Source organism: Oncorhynchus tshawytscha, linkage group LG31 (assembly GCF_018296145.1).
Source record: "Oncorhynchus tshawytscha isolate Ot180627B linkage group LG31, Otsh_v2.0, whole genome shotgun sequence".
Lineage (NCBI taxonomy): Eukaryota > Metazoa > Chordata > Actinopteri > Salmoniformes > Salmonidae > Oncorhynchus > Oncorhynchus tshawytscha.
The window spans coordinates 2,629,063-2,648,597 of NC_056459.1; the positions used below are offsets into that span (position 1 = coordinate 2,629,063).

Genomic DNA, 19,535 nt, shown 5'->3' on the forward strand with positions numbered 1-19,535 from the left:
CTAGTTCTCTTTCTTCCTTTCCCTTCCTAGCCCCTTTCCTCCTATCCTTTCTGACCTTCCATTCCTCCTTTCCTCACCTCCTAGCAAAATTCCCTTTCCTCCTTTAACAGCATACTTCCCTACTTTCCCTTTTCTTATTTCCTTTCCTAGCTTCCTTTCCTCTTCTCCTAGCCCCCTTTCATCTTTTCTTTCATAGTTCTCTTTCCTACTTTCATTTCCTAACCTCCTTTCCTAGCTCAGTTTCCTCTTTCCTTTCCTTGTTTTCTAGGTCCCTTACCTTAACTCCTTTCCTAGCTTCCTTTCCTAACTCCTTTCATAGCTTTTTGATTAGATTTTTTTTTCAAATACAACCACACATGTGGATACAGTATAATGCCATTAAAATCATTGACGATGACAGAAAAACAATTATTATCCATTGTGGAAAGAAGGAAAAGACATTAAGAAAAGGAGGAGAGGAAGACAGGAAAGGAGGAAACTAAGGTAGGATAGGCAGAAAGGAAAGGGAGTATGGAAAGGAGGAAAGGGAGCTAGGAATGCCAAGAAGGGGAGGAAAGGAAGCTAGGAAGGAAGGAAAGGAAGATTGGAAAGGAAAGGGAGCTATGAAAGGATGTGAGGAAAGGAAATGAGGTGAGGAAAATTAGGAAAGGAGGAAATTAAAGGAAGCTAGAAAAGGAGGAAAGGAAAGGGAGTTTTAGCAAAGATGATAGACTTTTCTCATTTGCGCAACAGGCTACCCTCCACTCACTCTCCTCTGTGGGCCTCCTTGAGGTCAGGCCTCCCCCTGACAGAGTATGAACATGTCAGTTGGGGGCCCCTCCAGATTGCATGTGGCAAAATGTGTATAATAGCATGAGATTAGCTACAAAACTGTACATTTTTCTGTCTGCCCATGGCAAAAGTGTAGAACCCTGGGTCTCGACCCCGCCCTGTGCAACTGGGTACTGGACTTCCTGACGGGCCGCCCCCAGGTGGTGAGGGTAGGCAACAACATCTCCTCCCCGCTGATCCTCAACACTGGGGCCACACATGTGTGTGATCTGAGCCCTCTCCTGTACTCCCTGTTCACCCACGACTGCGTGGCCACGCACGCCTCCAACTCAATCATCAAGTTTGCGGACGACACAACAGTGGTAGGCTTGATTACCAACAACGACGAGACGGCCTACAGGGAGGAGGTGAGGGCCCTCGGAGTGTGGTGTCAGGAAAATAACCTCACACTCAACATCAACAAAACTAAGGAGATGATTGTGGACTTCAGGAAACAGCAGAGGGAACACCCCCTATCCACATCGATGGAACAGTAGTGGAGAGGGTAGCAAGTTTGAAGTTCCTCGGCATACACATCACAGACAAACTGAATTGGTCCACTCACACAGACAGCATCGTGAAGAAGGCGCAGCAGCTCCTCTTCAACCTCAGGAGGCTGAAGAAATTCGGCTTGTCACCAAAAGCACTCACAAACTTCTACAGATGCACAATCGAGAGCATCCTGGCGGGCTGTATCACCGCCTGGTACGGCAACTGCTCCGCCCTCAACCGTAAGGCTCTCCAGAGGGTAGTGAGGTCTGCACAACGCATCACCGGGGGCAAACTACCTGCCCTTCAGGACACCTACACCACCCGATGTTACAGGAAGGCCATAAAGACCATCAAGGACATCAACCACCCGAGCCACTGCCTGTTCACCCCGCTATCATCCAGAAGGCGAGGTCAGTACAGGTGCATCAAAGCTGGGACCGAGAGACTGAAAAACAGCTTCTATCTCAAGGCCATCAGACTGTTAAACAGCCACCACTAACATTGAGTGGCTGCTGCCAACACACTGACACTGACACTGACTCAACTCCAGCCACTTTAATAATGGGAATTGATGGGAAATGATGTAAATATATCACTAGCCACTTTAAACAATGCTACCTTATATAATGTTTACATACCCTACATTATTCATCTCATATGCATACGTATATACTGTACACTATATCATCGACTGCATCCTTATGTAATACATGTATCACTAGCCACTTTAACTATGCCACTTTGTTTACATACTCATCTCATATGTATATACTGTACTCGATATCAGCTACTGTATCTTGCCTATGCTGCTCTGTACCATCACTCATTCATATATCCTTATGTACATATTCTTTATCCCCTTACACCGTGTATAAGACAGTAGTTTTGGAATTGTTAGTTAGATTACTTGTTGGTTATTACTGCATTGTCGGAACTAGAAGCACAAGCATTTCGCTACACTCGCATTAACATCTGCTAACCATGTGTATGTGACAAATAAAATTTGATTTGATTTGAATTGCAGGAAGGTTTTAGTGACATGCAATGATGAGCTGGAGGACTGCAGCTATTTAGCCACAGGGTGGCACTACATTCGCATTAGTCCGTTTTTAGGTTTCTTGTAACGACCAACCAACTCTATAATAAGACAGAAACTCGATAAATTCCTTTGTTGCTCAATTTGTTGAAATAAAAGCAAGGACATAATAAATACTATCCTTAGTCAATTCTGAAATAACTTTATGTACTGTATAAACAATAGCAACTGATTTATGCATACAGCCAGCGCTGCACCATACTTTTTTATAACTAACCAAAAATAGACCAGACCCTGTCGTTGGAGGGGCACAGGGTCTGAGCAAGCGAATCGAGGAACCCGGGAGAAAGAGAGCGCGCTTGTTTGAAATGGAAAAACGTTGCGGCAGCAATTGATAAAGAATAACATCAAGACGAAGCAGCTGCTTCCTGGGGGTTCATGCTGATCGTACGGAGATTGTGACAGCCGGTTAAATGGCATCTCTTGACAAGGCAAGAACATGTACACTACAGTTTCACATTTTTACTACATCTACTAATTCAAGTGTTTTAATATATTTGTACTATTTTCTACATTGAGCAATGGACATTAGACCGGTGGAAGTTTGTCCTTTGGTCTGAGTCCAAATTGGAGATTTTTGGTTCCAGCCGTCTTTGTGAGGCAGTGTGGGTGAATGGATGATCTCCACACGTGTATTTCCCACGTAAAGCATGAAGGAGGAGGTGTTATGGTATGGGGGTGCTTTGCTTGTGACACTGTTATTTATTTAGAATTCAAGGCACACTTAACCAGCATGGCTACCACAGCGTTCTGCAGCGATATGCCATCCCATCTGGTTTGGGCTTAGTGGGACTATCATTTGTTTTTCAACAGGACAATGACCCCAACACACCTCCAGGCTCTGTAAGGGCTATTTTATCAAGAAGGAGAGTGATGGATTGATGCATCAGATGACCTGGCCTCCACAATCCCCCGACCTCAACCAAATTGAGATGATTTGGGATGAGTGAAGGAAAAGCAGCCAACAGGTGCTCAGCATATGTGGGAATGTGGGAGTTGGGTGCTGTTGAATCAGTGAGGGTAACCAGAAGTGGTCTTGTGATAACTGTTTGTGTTTCTGCTGGTCAGAAGGAGCAGGCCCTCCGTGTTAAACGAATGGGGGCAAGTGATGTGAATTGTTTTGCTCTCAAGAAATTGGTGCCACTGAAAGGAGTGATTACCGGGGTAACGGTAAATGTGAATGACCAACTGAAGGTTAAGATTCCTGGTGTTTGTGATGCTAGTTGTTTGGTGCAACGCAGACAGGGTGGCGTGAGTGGAGATCCCAACAAAGTGATGTTAGGATATATACAGTTGAAGTCAGAAGTTTACGTAACCTTAGCCAAATACTCAGTTTTTCACAATTCCTGACATTTAATCATTGTAAAAATGCCCTGTCTTAGGTCAGTTAGGATCACCACTTTATTTTAAGAATGTGAATTGTCAGAATAATAGTAGAGAGAATGATTTATTTCAGCTTTTATTTCTTTCATCACATTCCCACTGGGTCAGAAGTTTACATACTCTCAATTAGTATTTGGTAGCATTGCGTTTAAAATTGTTTTAATTGGGTCAAACGTTTTGGGTAGCCTTCCACAAGCTTTCCCACAATAAGTTGGGTGAATTTTGGCCCATTCCTCCTGGCGGAGCTGGCGTAACTGAGTGAGGTTTGTAGGCCTCCTTGCTCGCACACGCTTTTTCAGTTCTGCCCACACAATTTCTATAGGATTGAGGTCAGGGCTTTGTGATGGCCACTCCAATACCTTGACTTTGTTGACCTTAAGCCATTTTGCCATAACTTTGGCAGTATGCTTAGGGGTCATTGTCCATTTGGAAGACCCATTTGCGACCAAGCTTTAACTTCCTGACTGATGTGTTGAGATGTTGCTTCGATATAGCCACAAAATTGTCCTCCCTCATGATGCCATCTATTTTGTGAAGTGCACCAGTACCTCCTGACGCAAAGCACCCCCACAACCTGATTCTGCCACCCGCATGCTTCACGGTTGGGATGGTGTTCTTCAACCTGCAAGCCTCCGCCTTTTTCCTCCAAACATAACGATATTCATTATGGCCAAACAGTTCTATTTTTGTTTCATCAGACCAGAGGACATTTCTCCAAAAAATACGATATTTGTCCCCATGTGCAGTTGAAAACCGTCATCTGGCTTTTTTATGACGGTTTTGGAGCAGTGGCTTCTTCCTTGCTGAGCGGCCTTTCAGGTTATGTCCATATAAGACTCGTTTTACTGTGGATATAGATACTTTTATACAGGTTTCCTCCATCTTCACATAGTCCTTTGCTGTTGTTCTGGGATTGATTTGCACCTTTCGCACTAAAGTATGTTCATTTCTAGGAGACAGAACGCGCCTCCTTCCTGAGTGGTATGACGGCTGCGTGGTCCCATGGTGTTTATACTTGCATACTATTGTTTGTAAAGATGAAACATGGTACCTTCAGGCATTTGGAAATTGCTCCCAAGGATGAACCAGACTTGTGGAGGTCTACAATTTTTTTTCTGAGGTCTTGGCGGATTTCTTCTGATTTTCCCATGATGTCAAGCAGAGGCACTGTGTTTGAAGGTAGGCCTTGAAATACATCCACTGGTACACCTCCTATTGACCAAATTATCTCAATTAGCCTATCAGAATCTTCTAAAGCCATGACATCATTTTCTGTTTAAAGGCACAGTGAACATAGTGTATGTAAACTTCTGACCCACTGGAATTGTTACACAGTGAATTATAAGTGAAATAATCTTTGTTGGAAAAATTACTTGTCATGCACAAAGTAGATTGCCAAAACTATAGTTTGTTAACACTTCTTGTCGCACCGATCCCTTTAAGCAGGATCATTTTCGTCAACATCCGCTGAATTGCAGAGTGACAAATTCAAATTAAATTACTAAAAATATTTAATTTTCATGAAATCACAAGTGCAATATACCAAAACACAGCTTAGCTTGTTGTTAATCCACTTGGCGTGTCATATTTCAAAAAAGCTTTACAGCGAAAGCAAACCAAGCGTTTATGTTAGGACATCTCTCTCAGCAGACAAAACATTACAAACAGCTAGCAGCAAAGTAGATTTGTCACGAAAGTCAGAAAAGCAATAAAATGAATTGCTTACCTTTGATGATCTTCGGATGTTTGCGCTCACGAGACTCCCAGTTACACAATAAATGTTCGTTTTGTTCAATAAAGATTATTTTTATATCCAAAAAACTCCATTTGGTTTGGCGCGTTTTGTTGAGTAATCCACAGGCTTGTGCAGGTCATGACGGGCAGACGAAAATTCCAAATAGTATCCGTAAAGTTAGTAGAAATCAGTTACCATGTGGAAGCCATAGGGAAAGGAATCTGGTTGATATCCCTTTAAATGGATGGAAGGCATGCAATGAAACAGAGAGGTTTCAGAAAAACAGCACTTCTTGGTTGGATTTTCCTCCGGTTTTCGCCTGCAATATCAATTCTGTTATACTCATAGACAATATTCTGACAGTTTTGGAAACCTTAGAGTGTTTTCTATCCTAATCTACCAATTATATGCATATTCTAGCTTCTGGGCCTGAGAAATAGGCAGTATCATTTGGGTACGTTTATCATCCAAACATCAAAATACTGCCCCCTAGTCTCAAGAGGATTTTTAACAAGAAAGGTGTGGAGTGTTTGAAAAACGAGTTTTAATGAGTCCAACCTAAGTGTATGTAAATTTCCGACTTCAACTGTAAGTTATCAGGGCCCTGGACGTTCCGCCACCCTAGGTGAGACAAAAATCTTTCATAAATGCATGTAGGGCCTAGTTTCGCTGGAGCTGTGTAAAATAAGCTTTCTGTCAATGACCTAGCCTTAACGAATTTTGTTTATTTAAATATCAAATTTGATTGTCCAATATACATTTCAGCATTTCTTCATTTTGTGGCCCGCCTAGAGTGACCTCTTTCCTCTGCTGTTGTGCTGCATTACAGTCATCAATGTTTTCTCTCTGTAACTGTCCATGGTCCTGAAATCAAATCAATGATACCCAGAATTTCCACAAACTTCAGAAAGTTCCCATTATTTGGCTCGTTCAGCCTGTCAGTGGTCCCACGTAGTGCAATGTTCTGGGTGGCCATTACGCGTATCAGGGCTATGAGCCTCTGCAGCACCTGCTGACAGTGGAGAGTCTCTCCGTCAATAGCCCGTTGGGCTTGGGCATCGATAGTTTGCTTGGACACCAGCCTGATCTCCAGCTCCTTCCACCTCTGGAAACTTTCTAGGCTGTCATGCGACTTCTCATGAGAGCTGAGGAGGTGGGACAGATTCTTCCAGCTCCGGGTTCCATCCCTGACCAGCGCAGATTTGCCCTCATGTGAAAAAAAGTTTGCCACAAAAACAGAAGGCTGTATCATTTTGCTTGGAATAAATGAGCCATGGTCTCTCCCCTCTCTCCCCGTTCGCCATCCTCCTATTGCAGTGGGCCACGGAAAATATTTGTTACCCCTCATCTCTTGGCAAATTCCCCTCCTTTTCCTGATATGGCCCAGCCTGCACTAAAATATACTGTAAAGATCCATTCATATCTTTTGGCCACTCGCCGGGATCTTTTTTTTATTTTTATGTCATCGGGGATGTGGAGTAACAGATCTGAGTCCAGGTCCAGATAGTAGGGTCTCCGCCGGCATTGTTTGGAGGTGTGGTTAGGCCTGGTGCAACCACCTGTCCTTGTCTACCCAGAGAGCTGTCATCATCGGTGGAAGTGGATGGCTCGGACTGCTCTGGTTCGCCCTCGCTGCTAGAACCAGCGAACGGGGGCTCGTCCGTCTCTGCGAATGAACGTCCTTGGAGGCTTGTTCTTCTCCACACCGGCTGATGGACATCGCTTCCTGATAGTTTTAGTCTCTTTGACGTGGTAGCAAATTTGGTTGCAAATCTCTGTAGCTTACTTTTAGCTAAAATTATTTCCACTCACCCCCGGCGGTCTAGTAGCCAATCAGGGGCGCCGGAGGGCGGCAGCCAATTTCCAAAATGTCGCCCCAAATTCCGATGTTACAGGTGTCGAGCTTAAGGGCATGTGACAGTAGTGTGTAGGAGGGAGGTTCCTAAGTGTGAGAAGTGTTCAGAAGGGCATGAGACAAACGAATGTGTAGTGTTGGGGGAAGTAGTGGTACGTGTTAATTGGGAAAGGGGGATACCTCGTCAGTTGTCCAACTGAATGTATTCAACTGAAACGTGTCTTCCGCATTTAACCCAACCCCTCTGAATCAGAGAGGTGCGGGGGCTGCCTTAATCGACATCCACGTCTCCGGTGCCCAGGGAACAGTGTGTTAACTGCCTTGCTCAGATGCAGAACGACAAGTTTTACCTTGTCATCTCGGGGATTCAATCCCGCAACCTTCCAGTTACTGGCCCAACACTCTATCCACTAAGCTACCTGCCACTCCATGGCCGGGGTGCTGTGCAAGAGAGGCAGGTTGAGGTTTTCAGGGTTAGACTAGTGCAGAAGTTGTCATGCTGAGCCAGGAAAGAAAGTATAGGAATAGGGATCAAGTGGGAGGGATCCTGAGAGGAGTGGTATGAGTAGTTGATCTGTACCAGTACAGAGGGATAAACCAACAAGTGATATATGTTTCAGTAAGATTGGATTTTTGGCATTTATAGCAATGGTTATCAACTGTACTGCAGGGAATGTAAAGTCACAGAAAATAGAGGTTGTGGTGGGTGCTGCAAAGAGGTATTTGAGTGTGCAAGACTTGACATCATAAGAGTTGCAGGGTGTGTTAAATGGTGGTGTCTCTTCCTTTCAGGCTGTTGGCCTGAAGTAAGACTAAATATATTTAAGTAGTGGAGTATGGTATATTTTGATATTTTTTTCTGAGTGTAGTGTTTGGTAAGGTATTTGTTTATTTTTTTTCAAGCAAATCATAAGGGAGTTATACTCCAGTCGAGTAGGTGGCGTAATGCACCAATTATTGGACCTCATCGAAGAAGAATACCCTGTCGTTTCCAACGGGAGCAAATTAATCAAAGTGCGCAGAACAGGCAAGGAGGTGGGCAGAGCCAAGCACGAGCAAGTGAGATCCTATTGGCGCGTTCTAGCATTTATTTGTATATTTCCGTTAGGGAACGCCTACTCTATGAAGTGCGCGTGTGCAATTACTAAATTCCCCCTTTGCACTTTAAAAAAACTTTGGCAAAGGGTGCAGTCTACAACACGCAGTCCAATCTGTTTGTTACAGATTATAGTTTTGGAAATAGAAATGAAATGAAATGTTTAATCGAAGAGACATTTTGTAGAATTTCGCGCATCTTCTCCTTACTTTTACTGCCGGCCATTGGGCTTTCTCTCATCACCATATTTGGTAGTGAGTGGAATCGACGCCAAACGGATGCTTCACGTTTATACATCCGCTGAAATATCTGGCTCATTGTTTTATGTGTGGCTTGGCAAGTGCAAGGCCCGAAGATGGCTGCAGGATCAGGCGCGTCAAGCGGCCAACGTCGTGGTTTGCCTGTGGCTCTGGAGTCAACTTTGGACCGACGGTTTCAAGGAGTGTCGAACACAATGGAATCAATTCAAGGACTATCAAATTGGTGCATTGAGAACAAGAAATACCACAGCCTTATCGTGCGTTACTGGATTAAATGGTTGAGAAAATGTGAGTTGCTAATGTTAGCTAGCTAACGATAGCTGATTTGCCTGGCTAGCTTAGCGCTCGTTATATTGCTAGGTTAGCTCATTTTAACTAGGTAACTGTTAGCCGCATACGTTAACCTAAGTAGCTAGCTATGTTTAGCGAATGTTAACAGTATCTAGTTAGTGACATTGGTGCACAACACAGGAATTTCATGTAAAATGTAATCATGTAATGTATCTTATAGTTAGCTTCTTGGGTAACGTTAAGTAACGCGGGAGTGCGCCTATGTGGAACTAGTTAGTTAAAAAGTTAGCTAATGTTGACTTGCAGTGTCAGTCAGCTATCACTAACGTTACTAGTTGTGATGTCTAGCAAATGTTTTATAACGTGTCTGGTCATTTGTTGACAAACAATGGCTTTATTGAGCAAGTATTCTACGCATAGAATTAACGTTAGTGTTAAGTTTTTAGCTAACGTTAGCTATTATTCTGTTAACTTAAGACTGTCAAATTTCTTGAAGCCTTTGCCATCCTTGGTTTAACACCTTAAATCAGTTGGACTTCGATGTGTCAAACAGTAACAATCAAAATACATGTAACTAGCTAGATAAATAGTTCAGTAATTAGCCTACACGTTTATAAAATATACTATGTTATTGAGTTTACTGTAACTTCCTGTTAACTACATAGGAGTTATTGCACAATAAAAATAGGTACGTTTTGAGGAGCAGACTAGCCTACCCCAGGAAATGACCAACTATTTTGGGAGCTTCAGTTGTTGTAGGCCTATAGGGAGTGTATAGTGCTTGTGTACGATAATTGAAGATGCCTGAATGTATTGTTGTTCAGGTCTCCCGGAGACCGGAAATATGCTGTGCTGCTTTTGCTATATGCTTTCCTCTGCTTTTTTGTTAGTGACAGTGAAGCTTTGGTAGTCCATATTTATGTTATGTGCTGTGTGTTGTTTTAGAAACTTTTTTATATATATTTTTTAAAGAGTATAGTTATTAGTAATGTATGCCTAACATGCAGACCAGACAGCTCGCGGGCATTTTGATTTTGTCCTCCAACTCCAATCAGGACTAACAAGTTGAAAAATCACAAAGTCTGAACCAACTATATTAATTTGGGGACAGGTTGATAACCAAACATTTATGGTAACAGCTAGCTTGCTGTTGCTAGATAATTTATCATAAAATAACAACCCAATGTTTATATCCTATCTGAAATGCACAAGGACCTCTACTCTGACAATTAATACACAGATAAATCTGATTTTAGTTGCTAGTAATCACTCCTCCTTCGGGCTTCTTCTTTGGACTTTATATATCGGCAATCAACTTTAAGGTGCATTACCATTGCTGACTGGCGTGAGGACCTCAGTTCATTTTACCATCGCCCATGTGGGTCTATGTGCCTAAAAACCAATGAGGCGATGAGAGAGGCGGGACTTAATAACGTAACTGACCTCACCGCTCGCGTTGCAAAATAAATGTACCCATACATGTTATTCAATCATTGCACCCACACTGCTCACGCGCGTCAACGAGAATCTGCGTAGCCAGGCGCTAAAATAGACCTTGGTTCTATTTGCGATGTGCTGCAAGTCCCGTCTCTCCCAACTCCTCATTGGTTTTTAGCAGCGTATACCCATATGGGTGAATTGAAAGATGAACTGAGGCCCACACTCCAGCCCAGTTTGTAGTGGTAATGCACCTTAAAGTTGGTTGCCAACTGCCATATAAAGTCAGAAGAAGCCTGAAGGAGGAGAGATGACTAGAAACTAACTCAGTTCACCCTTTTATCTGTGGATTAATTGTCGGAGTAGAGGACCTTGTGCACTTCAGGTAAAATAACAACCCAATGTATTTATCCCATGACAAATTAGTTACCAACATCAAGCTAGCAAGCTAAATTGCCTTAAATGTTAAATGCTTTTCAACCTGTCCCCAAATTAATATACTTGGTTCAGATTTCGTTGACACTTTTCAACCCGAGTGTCCTGATTGTGGGTGGACAAAAGCAACATGCTCGCGTGACTGGTCTGGTCAGCATGTAACTTTAAATGACTGTTTGATGCTGTTCATGTGTAGTTTTTAAAGCCGCAATAAGCAGTTGAAACAATAACAAGAATTGTCTCGGCCAATGTTTCTGTAAAAATATGATGGATTTGGCTGGGTAAATGTAACCACTCTCAAATTCATAGACAAAGCTATGGATGAAAGTACTGACCATCCATCATAGCATTAGTTTTGAAGAGGTATAGTTGGTTTACATTTGCAAACATGGGAGCTTATATTTTGGGTTCTAATGGGGTATGACTGTTGAACTAAGCCCATTGGGGCTTTTTTATAGGTATTCAAGAATCAATGGGTAGGTCTACATATCATAGATTTATAAGTCCCCAAATGGATGTAGCAACTGAAGGTTGCACCTTTTTTTAAGGTAATTTTCTTTGATTTAAAAATAATGTGATTGTGTTGCAATAGGGGATTGTGAGAGTGAACAAGGTACTGCTTGTGAAAGCCTGGGGGGAGGGGGGACTATTACACACCTCATAATATTTAAATATGTTGGTGGTTGTGAAGGATCCACTGGATGGATTGGTTCATTGTGCTTTATATTCGTCCACTTTACTGTACCATGGTCAATGCTTTTATGCTTTTTATGAATTCACAGCACTACACATGCACTAGATTCAAGCATCACTCAAATTCAACGATTTAATATTCAGTCAGGCGGCAGGCCCTGTGTTTGCAATGCCAGTTGTGAATAGCAGCCCCTCCCTGATGTTCATTGTGGCGTTAAAGCTTAATTAGGCTTATTCTGTGTGCATTGTTCAAAGACAAATGCTGATAGAACCTGAATCAACGGTGATGGGCTTTTATTACGCTGATCGATCAATCATAGGCTACACTGAAGGGCCAAGCCACAGCCGATATGTGCTAAAGGTGTATTGCCGTGCAACTTGGAGAATGGTTCTTTGTGTGATTCCTTCATGGACTTAGTTTAAGGGCAAGTGATTGTTCACTCACTCCAAAATGAATCGCCTGCTTAATTACTCCTGTTAGTTTATACCTATTGCTTGAGGAAGAGTACAGTGTTAGGTTGGTATGCCTGGTCTTGTTACTACAGCAGTGAATTAGGTATTTTCACCCAGGCTTAGATAAGTATCAGGATGTTGTTGTGATTGCCTTGGAGGCGGAGCTCTGAGTTTTTCAGCCACCATGACTGTTTGCTGGTGCTCCTGCCTTTTCAGCACCAGAAGCTGATGTTGGCAATGCTTAAAAATGGTATGATGTAGGCTTAAAGGGCGAGTTTGTTTTGCATGGCCCGGTGCCCCGGGTGGTGGAGATTTTACTTAAGGAACAATGTAGGCCTGAAACCCTTAGAGGTTCTTCCATTGGCACTTTGAAACCAACCCAGGTTGGGCTGGACTTGGCCTAGCTCAAGTTGGCCTAGCTCAAGTTGTTTCCACTGCTTCCAGATAATTATAAATTATGTCATGTTGCTAGGTAGCCAAAATGTGACTGCAGCTGGCTGGCTTCACTAATGTTGCTAGCTAGCAAGATGTTGAATAATTTAATTCCCCCTCACTATACTGTAACTAACATTACCCCATACTCCTGCCAGTACAAGCCAGACTCAGAGCAATGTATTTAGCTTGCTGAAGTGAGCTAGCTAAACGATTAGCGTCGTCGCTAGCATAACATGCTAGCTAACTTAATTCCTACCGGGGTAGGCCGTCATTGTAAATAAGAATTTGTTCTGAACTGACTTGCCTAGTTAAATAGAAATCTCAAGCCCACGTGCTAGTGATAAGACAGCTAATCTTTATTTCCAGTTCAGCTAACTTGGATCTATTTGCTAACTAACAAGGTTGAACAGTTGAATTATGAACACACCCTTCTGTCTGTTTGCAAAGCATGTTAGCCTGTCCACTTTGTTCAGATGTTGAACTCAAGTGGCCTACCTTATCTTTCAGAATGAAAACAAGTTGTATGTTATGGTCATTGCACATTTAATGAAAGACTAGACAGCTAGTATAAGTGTTTGGCTAAAATGCTGCTAGCGGTACCCCAATGCATTGCGCGATAAACTGAGCATATATTTTTTCAGTATCAATATTCATTGATACACTCATTTTAGTAGTGTCTGCTCTGTGCACAATTTGAGTAGTTGAGACATAAAAATGGTATCGTGAAGTTAACTTATCCTCTATCACAGTCAAATTTCTCAATGTGTTTTGGTATCCATATGACAGATTCTGTTGGACCAAATTCAAATAGCGAGTTGAAACCGCTTGTCAGAGTGAAATATGTGATCTCAACTTTGTTGGAGTGAGAGGCAGGCGTGAGGCTTGTGTGTGTAAACCATAGAGGAAGAGGCGACAAGTGGTCCAAAATAAGTCATGCGTTTCTATGGGCTTATTTTGGACCTAAGCTTGTCGCCTGCCTTCCCGACTTTTGGACAATGTTTTTTTTTTTTTTTTTTTTTGGACATTGTTAGGGCGGAGACATGCATCTCGTCATTATATACAGATCTCTGGCGTAAATGGGATGGTGCGCGAAGGAGAAGAGACCAAAAATACAACAAGAGAGCAAGCGGACATAAACACTCCTAATAAAAAATAAATGAATATACATGCATTTGGAATATCGCAACAACAAAAAAAATATTTAAAAAATTAGATGGTGTCTGCCTTTTATGACCCTAGATAGTGTCTGCCTTCTAACCCTAACCCTTTGTGACAGAATAAACGTGTTGACGTAGGCTAACACTGCCTCCCTCTTTAGCCTATATGACTACCTGTGTTGATGATCTTATCGTGGCTAAGTGCCTGTACTGGCAGGAGTATGGGGTAATGTTAGTTACAGTATAGTGAGGGTGAATGTGACGTCTGAATCACAGTGTTGATGTCATAGTGGCTAATACGGCTGGTAATTGCCAGGGACCTAACGATACTTAGGTGCAACTCAATATTCATGTTTTGTACACTCAGTGCGTGTCTGCTGCAGAGGGACGTGAGAGACCCCCATCACTAGTGGCTACCTGCCTTTATAATGTCACTATAAGTTATTGGTCGTGTTCAAGCGGACCATCGTTGATCACCAGCTTTCAAAGTGTTGCAATATGGTTATAAAAATGGTCCGTCTTGCGACATGTTGACTGCAGCTTTACAGAGCTTTACAAAAACCATGTGGTCTAAGGTCATACAGTTTGATGAAGTCACCTTCAAGTCGCTTCAGTTGCTTCTCGCCAATTGCACTATGCAGCCTTGACCTGCATTGTGGTTGACAAATAGTGCCTCCCAATCATTTGTGTGTTTTTGTTTGACCAATGATTGGCCAAAGACATGACTGAAACAGGAACCAATTTCCACAATTCTAAATAATTCCTCCAGGATTTCGTAGGGATATTTTTGTGATATGTGCGGGCAAAATGCTTGGTATTGCAGAGTCAATTCTGATATTTTGCATGGGCTGAGGGATGCAGGCGCTGAGGGAATAAGTTTGTTGACGTGTGGCTTGATTGAACCATATTGTGCAGTATTGGTTAAAATTCCGAGCCCTCTCTTTTTTTTTTTTTTTTATACTGCGGAGATGGGTCTTATATATATGTATATGTATATATGTGTGTGTGTGTAATATTGCTATTTGACTTTTATGTGGAAATAATGCAGTGATTGGTCAAATGAGCAGGCACTCACATAATATGCAGGGAAGTATTGATTTAGCCAAAAATTGATCGGAATACTGAAGGAACTGTCAATTCCCTTGACTGTTTTATACAGTGCCTTCAGAAGGTATTCATACCCTTGACGTTTAGCAAATTTTGTTACAGCCTGGATTCAATTGAGATGTTTTCTTTTTTGTCGCTAGCCTACACACAGTACCCCATAATGTCAGTGTTATGTTTTTACAAATTTAATTAAGTTGTTCTGTCTTGAGTCAAGTATTCAACCCCTTTTATGGCAAGCCTAAATAATGTAAGTCCAGGAGCATAAATGTGCTTACCAAGTCACAAGTTGCATGGACTCTCAGTGTGCAATAATAGTGTTTTAAAGTGGAACTGACAGTTTTAACAACTTTGCAGGTATGAAACAGACAATCATATCAGTCAAAAAAAATCCCAGTTTATGCTTCAAAACCAACATTTATAAGAGGGTTTTAAAATGCCATTTGGTTAGGGGGGCAATGCAAATAGTCTGGGTATCCATTTGATTAGCTGTTCAGGAGTCTTATGGCTTGGGGGTAGATGCTGTTTAGAAGGCTCTCGGACCTAGACTTAGTGCCCCGGTACTGCTTGCCAATACAGTAGCAAATAAATATGTGACTAGGGTGGCTGGAGTCTTTGACAATTTTTATGGCCTTCCTCTGACACGTCTAGTACAGTGGTCCTGGATAACAGCAAGCTTGGCCCCAGTGATGTACTGGGCCGTACGCACTACCCTCTGTAGTGCCTTGCGGTCGGAGGCTGAGCAGTTGCCGTACCAGGCAGTGATGCAACCAGTCAGGATGCTCCCGATGGTGCAGCTGTAGAACCTTTTTGAGGACCCATGCCACATCTTTTCAGTCTCCTGAGGGGGATTAGGCTTTGTCGTGCCCTCTTCATGACTGTCTTGGTGTGCTTGGACCATGTTACTTTGTTGGTGATGTGGACACCAAGGAACTTGAACCTGCTCAACTACAACCCCGTTGATGAGAATGGAGGCATGCTGTGTCTTCCTTTTACCTATTGTCCATAACCATCTCCTTTGTCTTGATCATATTGAGGGAGAGGTTGTTGTCCTGGCACTACACTGCCAGGTCTCTGACCTCCCTATAGACTGTCTCGTTGTTGGTGTTCAGGCCTACCGTTGTAGTCATGGCAAACTTAATGATGGTGTTGGAGTCGTGCCTGGCCATGCAGTAATGAGTGAACGGAGTACAGAAAGGGAATGAGCATGCACCCCTGAGGGCCCCCGTGTTGAGGATCAGGGTGGCGGATGTGTTGTTGCCTAACCTTACCACCTGGTGGCGGCCCGTACTGGAAGTCCAAGATCCATTTGTAGAGGGAGGCGTTTAGTCCCAGGGTCCTTAGTCAAGTGATGAGCTTTGAGGGCACTATGGTGTTGAGCTGTAGTCAATGAATAGCATTATCTCATAGGTGTTCCTTTTGTCCAGGTGGGAAAGGGCAGTGTGGAGTGCAATAGAGATGGCATTATTGGTGGATCTGTTAGAGCGGTATGCAAATTGGAGTGGGTCTAGGGGTTTCCAGGATGAGGCTGTTGATGTAACCAATGACCAGCCTTTCAAAGCACTTTATCGCTGCCGGTAGTCATTTAGGCAGGTTACCTTCGCATTCTTGGGCACAGGGACTATGGTTGAATGCTTGAAACATGTTATTACAAACTCGATCAGGTTGAAAATGTCAGTTGGTCAGTGCATGCTTGGAGTAGACATCCTGGTAATCCGCCTGGCCTTGTGAATATTGACCCTTTAAAGGTCTTACTCACATCAGCTCTCATCTACTCCCTTCACAGAACAGCGCAAACTAGCTCTAACCAGAATAGAAAGAGGTGTGGGAGGCCCCGGTGCATACCTGAGCATGAGGACAAGTACATTAGTGTCTAGTTTGAGAAACGGATGCCTCACTAGTTATCAACTGGCAGCGTCATTAAATAGTACCTGCAAAACACCAGTCTCAACTTCAACAGTGAAGAGGTGACTCTGGGATGCTGGCCTTCTAGGCAGAGGTCCAGTGTCTTTTTTTTTGTTTTTTTTGCCCAGGTTAATCTTTTATTGGCCAGTCTAAGAGATGGCCTTTTCTTTGCAACTCTGCCTATCATCCCGGTTTGCGCTGTTCTGTGAAGGGAGTAGTACACAGCGTTATATGAGATCTTCAGTTTCTTGCCAATATCTCGCATGGAATAGCCTTCATTTCTCAGAGCAAGAACAGACTGAAGAGTTTCCGAATAAAGTTCTGTTTCTGGCCATTTTGAGCCTGTAATCGAACCCACAAATGCTGATGCTCCAGATACTCAACTGGTCTGAAGGTCAGTTTTTATTGCTTCTTTAATTAGAACAACAGTTTTCAGCTGTGTTAACATAATTGAAAAAGGATCAATTTGCCTTTTAAAATGATATACTTGGATTAGCTAACACAACGTGCCATCAGAACACAGGAGTGTCGGCCTCTGTACGCCAATGTCAATATTCCATTAAATCTGCCGTTTCCAGCTACAATAGTCATTTACAACATTAACATTGTCTACACTGTATTTCTGATCAATTTCATGTTATTTTAATGGACAAAAAAATTGCTTTTCTTTCAAAAACAAGGACATTTCTAAGTGACCCCAAACGTTTGACTGGTAGTGTATGTACTGTCACTGTGGTGCACTGTCACTTATTGATAAAGCCAGTGACTGATGTGGTGTATACCTCAATGCAATCGGAGAATCCCGTAACATATTCCTGTCTGTGCTAGCAAAATAGTCCTGTAGCTTAGCACCTGCTACATCTGACTACTTTTTTTATTGATGCTTCCTGCTTTAGTTTTTGCTTGTAAGCAGGACAGGCTAGAATTTTGGCGAAATATGCCAAATGGAGGTCAAGGGAGAATGCGTTCTCATGATCTAAAGTCGCGGGGTTGCTACTGCCTGTAAACCTACAGTTCAAAGTGAAAGATGGCACCCCTGTGTGGCAAGTGGCTTTTTAGCATAGGCCTAACTGTTGCTCTGATTGGCGCACCTGTCTGGGTAGAATACAGTCCTGGACAGGACAGACATTTTATTTACTGCTGTGTATTAATTGTCCAAACGCACGCCTGCTTTCCCACTATATTGCTATAGAATTTTCACAAATGCCTGACTATACGTAATTCCCGAACGTTCTATGAATTTATGAAAATGCGAAAATGACCATGTCCAAGTGTGCGCTTGTCAGATAATGTGTAAAAAAAAAAAAAAAAAAAAAAGTGCTGTTCTTTCTGTGGGTTTATATGAACAGATTTTAAGATTTTGTCTTAAATCCTGTCTGTTCCACTTTAACATGATTTTTTGAACGACTTCATCTCTGTACCCTACACAAGATCCCTCCAGTTGAGCAGTGAATTTGAAACCGATTCAACCACAAAGAAGAGCGAGGTTTTCTAATGCTTACATAGAAGGGCACCTATTGGTAGTGAGGTCAAAATAGAAAAGTAGACACTGCGTATTCTTTTGAGCATGTTGAAGTTATTACTTACACTTTGGATGGTGTATCAATACACCCAGTCATTACAAAGATACAGACGTCCTTCCTTACTCAGTTGCCGGAGAGGAAGGAATTCGCTCAGGAATTTCACCATGAGGCCAATGGTGACTTTGAAACAGAGTTTAATGGCTGTAATAGGAGAGAACTGGGGATGGATCAACAACATTGTAGTTACTCCACAGTTCTAACCTAATTGACAGCGTGAAAAGGAACCCTGTACAGAATATAAATATTCCAAAACATGCATCCTGTTTACAACAAGGTACTAAAGTAATATTGCAAAGAATGTGGGAAAGCAATTCACTTTCTGGCCTGAATACATAGTGTTGTGTGTTAGATTTGCCCCAAACATATTACGGAGTACCGCTCCATATTTTCAAGCATAGTAGTGGCTGCATCATGTTATGGGTATGCATGAAAAGAAAAATGGGCAAATGTTGTACAATCCAGGTGTGGAAACCTCTTAGACTTTCCCAGAAAGCCAGAAAGGTGCTTCTACAAATACTTATCATTATGGGGTATAGGTATATAGGTCCATTTATCCTTTTCTATATACTTTAGATTTGGTTTCAGTCGTTTTAAGTTTAACTGAGTTTTTCCCCTCCTAATAAAAATTAAATATATTTATGAAAATAAATATTTGAATGCTAATGAGACCCTTGAACAAATGTAATCTTGGTTCTTGTGTGAAAATGTGGCATTGGCATCATAGACCGTTTGGATTTGTCCTGTATTTGCAATGCTTTGTCTTGGTGTTATCCAACCATAACAGTATCGGTGACAATGATGCCGTCATCACCTGCTAAATGTATTGTTGGCAAGTTGGGATTAGTTTTGACGAGGGGAAAGCAGGGAAAATAAGCGTTTTGTCGTTTTTAAATATTTAGGTCTGTTTTATGCTTTTCACATTTTTTATGTTTTGGACTGGCTCCAATGACCCTTTGAGGTGTTTGCCCAGAGCCTACTTGGCCTTGGGAAAAACTTTGTCACTGCCTTTTAGACTGGGGTTCCACTTTCAATCGCCCTAGGCCAGGGTATCTTGGACCCGGTGCAAGGTAAGGCTTCAGGCCTGCATCTGAGTTAAACCTCCCAAAACATGGCGTCAATCCATGCAGGACAGGATGAAGAGTATCCTAGTTGGTACGAAACACAGGAAAGTTACCCTTCGGTTACAAGAAGGCAATGTACAGGTAACTGACAAAATTAAGGAAAGACTTCAGTACAGTGCCATGCGAAAGTATTCGGCCCCCTTGAACTTTGCGACCTTTTGCCACATTTCAGGCTTCAAACATAAAGATATAAA

General features: G+C 42.4%; 1 protein-coding gene across 2 annotated transcripts in view; it reads left to right on the top strand.

The window, feature by feature from the left end:
* Positions 1-8,563: 8,563 nt before the first annotated feature.
* Positions 8,564-19,535, top strand: part of celf3a (cugbp, Elav-like family member 3a) — a 67,377-nt gene continuing 56,405 nt past the window's right edge. The window contains exon 1 of one of the 2 annotated variants that reach the window (XM_042310252.1): positions 8,564-9,015. In XM_042310252.1, the coding sequence (XP_042166186.1) occupies positions 8,823-9,015 (193 nt within the window). In that variant the 5' untranslated portion in view covers positions 8,564-8,822. The remainder of the gene's footprint in view (positions 9,016-19,535) is intronic. The other variant, XM_042310253.1, reaches the window with a different exon arrangement.